This window comes from Manduca sexta, chromosome 23, assembly GCF_014839805.1.
Source record: "Manduca sexta isolate Smith_Timp_Sample1 chromosome 23, JHU_Msex_v1.0, whole genome shotgun sequence".
Taxonomy (NCBI): Eukaryota; Metazoa; Arthropoda; class Insecta; order Lepidoptera; family Sphingidae; genus Manduca; species Manduca sexta.
In genome coordinates this window covers 5,473,802-5,482,609 of record NC_051137.1, presented here as the reverse complement: position 1 = coordinate 5,482,609, position 8,808 = coordinate 5,473,802, and the positions used below count along the sequence as shown (strand labels likewise).

At 36.5% G+C, this 8,808-nt stretch overlaps 1 protein-coding gene across 1 annotated transcript; it reads left to right on the top strand.

Moving 5' to 3' along the window:
* The first annotated feature begins 794 nt into the window (after positions 1-794).
* On the top strand, positions 795-7,751 carry LOC115448261 (GATOR complex protein WDR59). The gene is given in 15 exon segments (XM_037441919.1): positions 795-1,160; positions 1,344-1,551; positions 1,789-1,889; positions 1,891-2,187; positions 2,190-2,342; positions 2,345-2,372; positions 2,688-2,761; positions 2,890-3,222; positions 3,466-3,837; positions 4,145-4,298; positions 4,458-4,641; positions 5,184-5,304; positions 5,515-5,769; positions 6,335-6,552; positions 7,010-7,751. Coding segments are annotated over 15 exon segments (2,838 nt in total). The 5' UTR covers positions 795-911; the 3' UTR covers positions 7,101-7,751.
* Positions 7,752-8,808: the final 1,057 nt, after the last annotated feature.

Genomic DNA, 8,808 nt, shown 5'->3' with positions numbered 1-8,808 from the left:
ATGTTTGACTTTGGGTACTTTTGTATGCCACAAACCTCACATTTTTATACACATTAATTCTTTTCCCCATTCTCGCACACAAAATCAATAAACTACACAAATGTAAACAGAATTAGAGTCAATATCTCGGAATAATAAGAATCACTATCTCGTAACACACACTACACAAATTCCTTCAAGAAGAAATATACACGAAACGGAAAAGCTGGCTCAACTCAACGTATTCGGCATAAAACATAACTTATTATTGAACATAATCGCAATAATACAATTAGTTTGCAAATAAACTTCAACAATGACAAATCTACCGTCAATAATGGCGGCAAATTATCAACTATCATGGTAGCCAACATACTTTCAAAATTTATTGGATTATTATGTTGGTACAAGATGTTACGATGAGACATCCTTTTGTCAACCAAAACTAAACTCTATGTAACGGCATTAAGATATATAATCATTCATCATTACACAAAATGTTCTAAGTGTCCACCCCCTGATATAAACCAATCCCCGCGACCCCGCCGCTCCTTTCTTGAACTTGAAGTTCTCATTTGTCAATGTCAAATTTCAAAATGCCAATATTTTTTTTAACTTTCATACTAAAGAATTTAAAATTAAAAATACGAAAATTAGTTAAATATATTTCAATATGTGAGGATTTTGAAAATATATATATTGCGCTACTTTTGTAGTTCATTACAAATATAAGGTGCAGAAATTCATATTGAACAATGGCTGTTCGGTACACAGAATTTATGCTTGTCATTGTTCTGAGGAGTTCAGAGTTTCACTGTCACAGTCAAATGTCAATTGTCAGGTTGACAGCAATATCTGTTTTGATTGTAATGTTCTCAATAAATAATAATTTATCCCAATTTCTATCAATAATCTAGGCCAATTTGTAGATAATGTCCGTGCATTGGAGTTCAGAAAAGCTAAAATGGGAATACCGAGAATTGCAAGCGACTGCAATGACAGTAGATTACACCGGTAATAATGTTCTTCTAGCTGGGCGACGATGGCTGGCAATCAAGCAGATTACCCAGGAAGATGAACCTGGAGATATAGTGAAGAAATATCCACGCCATAGCAAATATGACGCGGCTGGTGCCGAGTGGTGTCAGTCATATCATGGACAAAAACTATGTGCCATTGCTGTAAGTCGATAACAAAGCACATTTAAAAATCACTTATTTTATACTTCAGTACTATCGCTTTATATTCACATTTTAATCTATATTAATCGCTTTCAGTTCAGTAGTCCTTATGTGTCTACAGTTTCATATTGTATTATTAAATTATAATAGATTGTTGTAAAAATTTTACCATTTACATAACAGAGCAATCAAAGAGTGGATGTGTACGAATGGCGTGCAGGCAATGACCTAACATGCATATGTTCTCTCCGTGGTCACACCAGAGTGGTGAGTGACACTCATTTCCACAGACAAGACCATAATCTCACAGCGACATGCTCTATAGACACATTCACACATATGTGGGACTTGAGAGATGCTAGAAAACCCATAGTATCACTATCAGCTGTAGGTAAGTCTGTTGGATCATATTATTTCTTTCTAACTTTAATAGAGGCAGACAATTGTATTTAATTAAATAAATTGTACTATTATTAGAAAAAATTTGCTGTTAAAATAAATGCTTATATATTATTTTACAATAACATTATTGTTTATTTAACAAACCAAATAGTTTGTATGGGATTTTTTCACTTTTTTCTTTATATCACAAATACTTACTTGGGATTCCAATCAATATTTGTTTTAGCTGGTGCCTCACAAGTGCAGTGGAACAAAGTAGCACCACACATAGTTGCTACAGCACATGATGGAGACATTAAAATCTGGGATTACCGTAAACCATCCGCGACCCATACACTACATATCAGCACACTTGTGCAAAATACATGGAGTGGACTGGAGTCCACACCATGAATACCAACTAGTCACATCTAGTCATGATGGCAGCATAAAATACTTTGACATTAACAATGCAAGAAGACCGGAGAATGTAATTATGACGAACTTCCCTGTGTGGCGTGCTATTTACACACCATTTGGGAGTGGATTGTTGACAATTGGGGTTGGATGGGGAGGCCTACCAAGAGTAGAGCAAGCGGGGGTAATTGGCATCTGGGTGGGTGGTGCTTTAACACACCGGTTAGTCGCGGTCACACTGATACAGTTCAGACGATGGTGTGGAGACCAAATACATCCCCATCCAATTACCAGCTGGTGACTTGGGGTAGAGACCAGTCCCTAAGAGTGTGGGCCATGCATCCCTCTTTGTTGAAAATGTGTAATCATTATTTGCCAGATGATGCGCGGAAAGTGAAGACGATAACAGTGATGGTGAATATGAATATTTTATGTTATTAACTGTGGTTAATAATAATTATCAGTGAGCAATTTTGTCATAAAGTGTCTATAAATCCACCTAAATATTAATCCCATACTTATGAACAATTTAGATCTGAAAAATATTTGTATTATCACACATGCAAAACGTTGCTAAGAATCTAGGCTGAATTGTTTGTTATGGCATTAATACTACACAACTTAAATCATTAACCTTTCACTGCACATGCATGTAAATTTTATCAGTAAAACTTTTAATATTATATTTGAGAAATGTAATCGTAAATTTAAATACGTATATTTTTTTAGCCGTAAGCTATGCTTCCACTGTTGGATCGACTAATGACATTTCGTCAAGTGACAAGGGACAAGATTTCCAAATGGTAAGTTAAAGTACAGTTTATGAAACATAATTTATACAAATTACTTTAAACAATGTTTCATTAAACCAGCAATATGTTTTCAGCACTCATATTTTCAATATTCCTATAGTATTAAAATATGATTGCAGACCAAATTACCTCACAAAACGTCTATAGACGAAGAATTCGAGTCGATCCGTGAGATGGCGAACATCGAGGTGACCGACATGAATATTGAAACTCGGACGTGCCAGATACACTCGGAACGGAACGGCTATGTCGCCAACTTGCAAGTCACCTTTCCTAGAAACGTTACTGAGCAAACTATACCGAAATTCTCTTGGCTTTCTGGAACTAATGTGGACAGTCCTACTACCATTAAAATACTTCAAGGTATCAACCGAACTGCGTATCGTAAGAAAAAAGAGGGTCACAGGTGTTTGTTGCATTGTTTGAAAACGCTGGCCACGTCTATTGATGAGGTGCGTAAGTCATTTGTTTTTTTATATAGGCAGTGGTACTGTGTGTGACTTGTATTATTTATTCTTAATTTTATTTTTTTTAATAGCCCATTGTAACGATTTTTGGCTATTGATGTCTTGAACGCAAAACAGATTTTTGAATATTAATTATATTATTATGTAAGTATAAAAGTGAATGGAAAATAATATCCTTTATACTAAGAAAATAACGTTATTACTATAATAACTACTATAACCTTCCAGATCCCCGTAAAATCAAACGACGACACAGACTCGATGAAATCAAGCCAGAGAAGCCAATCAGAAAGCGAGAACGCAGGTGACTCTTGCATACCGTTCCCGCGAACATGCGGCGCCAAGTGGTGTGGAGTCAGCACTCTTGTAGTATTCAACCGCCCGCCTAACGCTAGGAGATTATCTCTTAAACACGAGACCGGGACCCCACGGTCTATGTCGTCTTTGTCTCTCATGCCAGGGTTGTTCAGTACGGGATACAGTTCGGTGTCGCCGCACGCTACAACAACGCCGTCGCCGACCAACGCGCCTGGATTCCCTCAGTTGCATCACAAGCATCCCTCTTATTCTATCACCACATTTTATTTTCAAGATAGATGGGTTAGTATTTAATCATATTATTCCGATGTATTTATTCCGATAGAGATTAGTTTTTGCCAACCGAAAGGTGACCGGATTCAGTATGTTACAAGCTCGCAAGCTGTTAGATTCTATAGTATGTTACAAGTTCGTTAAACTTGAATTAGTCTTAAAAATGGTTGCCACTAATATCAGGTTTAACATCTTTAAACAAAGACAAGGATCCAAGAGACCTCAATTCTTAAAAAAAATAATAAATTATGAAATAATTGAAAATATTTTGTTGCTAAGCTATGACCAATTATTGTGAAATGTTTTTGGATTCCAGAAAGCGCAGGGTCGTCGCGCGGGCAGCATGCGTAGTCGCGGCAGTATCTCGGGCTGCGGCTCGCCGCGGGTGGTGCTGTACGCCGCTACTAGTCTATTCCCGCTCAACCGCACTCTCGCCGAGAAATATGTTATTAACGCTGACAATCCTGTTGGTAAGTATTTTATACTATTGTGATAGAGGGTATGTGGTAGAACCACATGAAATTAAAAAATGAGTAACAAATAATTTCGCTACAAACTACACTTTTAGACATCATAGCAATAACAATAACACAACACACAAAAATATATATACTTTTACTTCTCTACAGAAATGTGTGAAAGAAATGCTAAACTTGCCACTGAAGAGGGCGAGAGGGATTTGGCCCACGCCTGGTGCCTCGCGGCATTGACGGCCAAATCCTTAAAAGCCAAGGTGGAGGACCACTTGACGTCCAGCGAAGAGAGCATGGGTTGGGTTGGACACCCGCTGTGCTGTAATCTACTACAATCTTTGTAAGTTTCCATGAAAATGTTATATCGAATCGATAAATTATATCCGTAATTGGTTAGTAATTTCAAAAGAAAACATTTTTATCGACTCTTAAGGTTATAGCTTAAGGTCCATTTTTCATACATTTTGTTTCACCTTTAATCTGGGTAACTAAACAAGTATTGACAAGTAAAGAATTTAAATTCACGTCTAGTTAGTGATTAGTTCTCGCAGTTGAAAGAAAAACGTAAAATAATTAATATGCATGTATATTTCGGCCTTTAAAATTTCGTCGTATTAAATTTAAATTCTTTACTTGTCAATACTTGTTTAGTTACCCAGATTAAAGGTGAAACAAAATGTATGAAAAATGGACCTTAAGCTATAACCTTAAACGACTTTTGTCAGTTAGTAGTATTGTAGGTAACTGAGGTAAAATGCGGAACACGACTAGTTGGAATGTTGTACTTTTCTATTTTCCAATCTCGATAATTTGTCAGTTTTTATATAAATAATTATGCTATAAAATATGTGTTTATTAAAATTTTTGGTGTCACTTTTTCAGAATATCTCATTACGCTAAAGCATCCAACCTTCAAATGGCCGCCATGTTGGCTTGCGCATTCTCTATATTTAACGACAGTAATAGTTCCAGCTCGCAATCTACAATAAGTACGTCTAGTTATGTGAGTATATAGTCGTAGTATTATAATTTTTACTTAACTTTCAAAAGCTTTATCATTTCTGAATTGTAAATGAACTCATTTCGGTTTAACCCAAACAATTTTACATTAATAGTTAGGAATCCATTAAAATAAATATAAAAATACTGAAAAAAATGTATAAAATATCTACATTCTATTGGCACCCTTTACGATTTTTGTGATACATTGCAGGGTAATGGTACATCACCATACAGTACAGTAAACCAGTACAGTGAGATCAGCGCTGATGGCTGGACTCTACCGATAGTGCTCCGAAGCAACTCGTGCTCGGAAGCGGAGAACTTCTACACCGACTCCACGGTGTCCAAGTCCGAACGCACTACGTCATGTGTGTTGGATGAGGCTACTGTACATTTATACTACTGTTTCAAGAGAGCATATGCGGATATTTTGCATAGGTGGCAGTTGATATACAAGAAGACAGAGGTAAGATTTTATATTTTATGTCCTTGTTCATACAATTATTTGTCACATGTATGTAAGAACATCACTTGAGAATGGGTCACCTGGTGTGACTGATTATTTTTTGTTGTGTTCTCAATTATTATAACAACGCTTGTATCAAAGAATAATTTGAAAAAGCAATTGAAAAACACGATAGATTTGACAATTATGGGTGGTATTTTTATATCCAAATATTTTTCGTATGCGCTAATCTCTGAAGCCACCTAACCGAATTCAGTGAACAGTTTTTAAGGAATTTAGTTAGTTGTAGTTTGATTCATAGGATAATTTTAGACGTGAGAGATGACGTCTTTGATGAGACTTAGAAAATGAAAAGTAGTTTACATATAATGAGGTCTGTAGCAAGACGTCTGCCGGGCTCATTAGTGATAAATCATTGAGCGATCAATAAAATTTGTTTATCGACGATAGTTATGGTTTTTCTATGGAGACAATTTTAGTATGTAATATTTAGTTTGCGGTGGTTTTTTTGTTATGTATAAAGCGTGTATCTTTAGAGTGTAAGTGTACGTGTGTACCGCCGTAGGTGATGAAGCTGGTGTCGGGGCGCGAGAGCGCGTGGCAGGCGGGCCCCGAGATCGCGGCGGAGTGCGCGTGGTGCGGGCTGGTGGCGCGCGGCGCGGTGTGCGCGGGCTGCCGGCGCGCGGCGCTGCGCTGCGCCGTGTGCGCGCGCGCCTGCCGCGGGCTCGCCGCCGCCTGCGCGCGCTGCGGACACGCCGGCCACATCGAGCACATGCTCAGATGGTACGCCATACTCACCATCTCTGCATTGTAGTCATTAATAACGATACAATACAGACTACATTACATGACCATGTCTGTGAATCCAATGACAAGGTTTGTTCTTTAAGTTACGAAGCTGTGCATTGCAACAATATATTTAATAAATAAACAATTTTGTTCGCCCTTTCAAATAATCATAAATGGCCAATGTTTTAAAAGAAATTTCAAATATTAAATCATGTGCATATTGTTCGCCACGAATCGAAGTAAACGCAATACAGCACTGTTTATATATCTTCATAACATCGTTTGAATTTTGGAATGAATGCTTCCCCAATCTTAATGTTTAGCAAGAATTAAGATATCTATGGCCTCCATCGTGCTTTTAACGACTTCCCCCAAACAATTTTATCTTAAAACTTAACTCAGAAGACTCACTGTTAATTTTTGAGTGTATCTCGACAATTTGTGTTTGCAGGTTCACCCAGCGAGACACATGTCCGACAGGATGCGGCTGCAAATGTCTCATCGAAGGAAACTCCACATGGAAAGGCGTTAAATATGTATAATACACTTATTGTATATAAAGATATGTCTTGTTTTTGAATACTACGTATGTTATGATGAACAAATTATTTAAGAAGTAATAGTCAATAATAACTATTTGAGTAATCTTGTGCATACTGTATTGCTTACCTTATCATTACTAAACTGTAACCCTTGTATTAAAAATACCCAATTACACGCTTCGAAGTATTGTTTTTCTTGATTATATGGTTTCCAACGTATAGGTCGATTGCTTAAAGTTAACACGTACAAAGTTCTCATACAAATACAAAATACCTTATGTTAAATAAATGTTTCATATTGATGTAATTGAGAGCAGATACATAGATGCCATCGAAACATGGTGCTATTTTTTACTATTATGCGTGAGAATTGCTTTTTCATCATTAACGTTAGGTTATTCACACACTATAAACACACAATGCGAATGTGTTGCACGTGGCAGCTTTAGATAATCGGAATATAAGCCATAGAGAGGTGAAGTACAGTTGCTTTTATAAGTACTATTTTGAAAAAAAAAACTAATATTGTTATGCAAATATGTACGTAGTATGTGCGTCTGTAAACGTATAATTGTAGATGTAAATATATTCGGCTCTGTACCTTTATTGTGAAGACTGTTATTGTTATATGTAATAAATAAGTACACAACATTTTATTCAAAATTTTATTTAACAAACTTTTATATTACAACCTTTAAATAAAAAAACCTAAACGTGCGTTTAACTATAATTTTAGTGAGTAGAATTGTTAAATGTTTTTATAGATTAAACTTTAAGATAATTTCGAATTTGAACGCAAATTTAGACAAAGCGCTGAAAGTTTTATTTTTAATAATAACTAAACCATGTTGTTGTGTTCAAAGTTGAAACATGGTATTCGATCAGTAGGAGCGAATTTAGAAGAATAGGTATTTTAGTAAATTTTACCCTCATTTTATATTCTGATTTATGGGTGATTGGGCTGCATTTCGTACAAATATTGAGGACGCCACAATTTAAAATATGGATGACGAGCACAGTGGAATACCAAATACAATGAATACCAAGCAATACTTTGTAATTCAAGGTATTGGATGGTGTTTCTACTGTATACTGTATTTTTTTTTCATTATACACACCCCAGAAAGTCTCCTGGCTGTGTCAAACCTATTTGCCCATTTTATTAATACATATTTTTTTCTGTCAAGTCTCCGTCTACATATATTCTAAATCCGCTCCTGTTTAAAAAAAACAAAGGGTGCATTAAAATTTGAGAAAAGCATCGCGAATGCAGCTCGCGCTACGCTCGCAAGCTATGCAGGGCTGCTTTAAGTGACTGAGAATAACAAGTAAACATACACAATCGACCTCGGCCAACAAATTCTACAGTGTATGAAGATGTAAACAATCACGACAAGCTGACTTCTGCAAATTTTGAACCTTGCGAAACTCGCAACAAATCGAATTATAGAACTATTAAAATGTTACCACGAACTGGTAGACTAATGTTATCAATAGCCTTACGTATGACCTGGTGGTGAAAGTGTCTGAATATAATGCGCGAGAGTTGCAGCATTTGCACGCGAGCGACGCGGGAGCCGCTCATTCAACGTAATATTTGAATGCACCCTCCATGATCATTATCATCAGCCGCAGGATGTCCACTATTAGAAGCGGCCTGCATCTAGCGACCTCCTGCGACTTTCATTACAAAAAGAATTCACCCTTA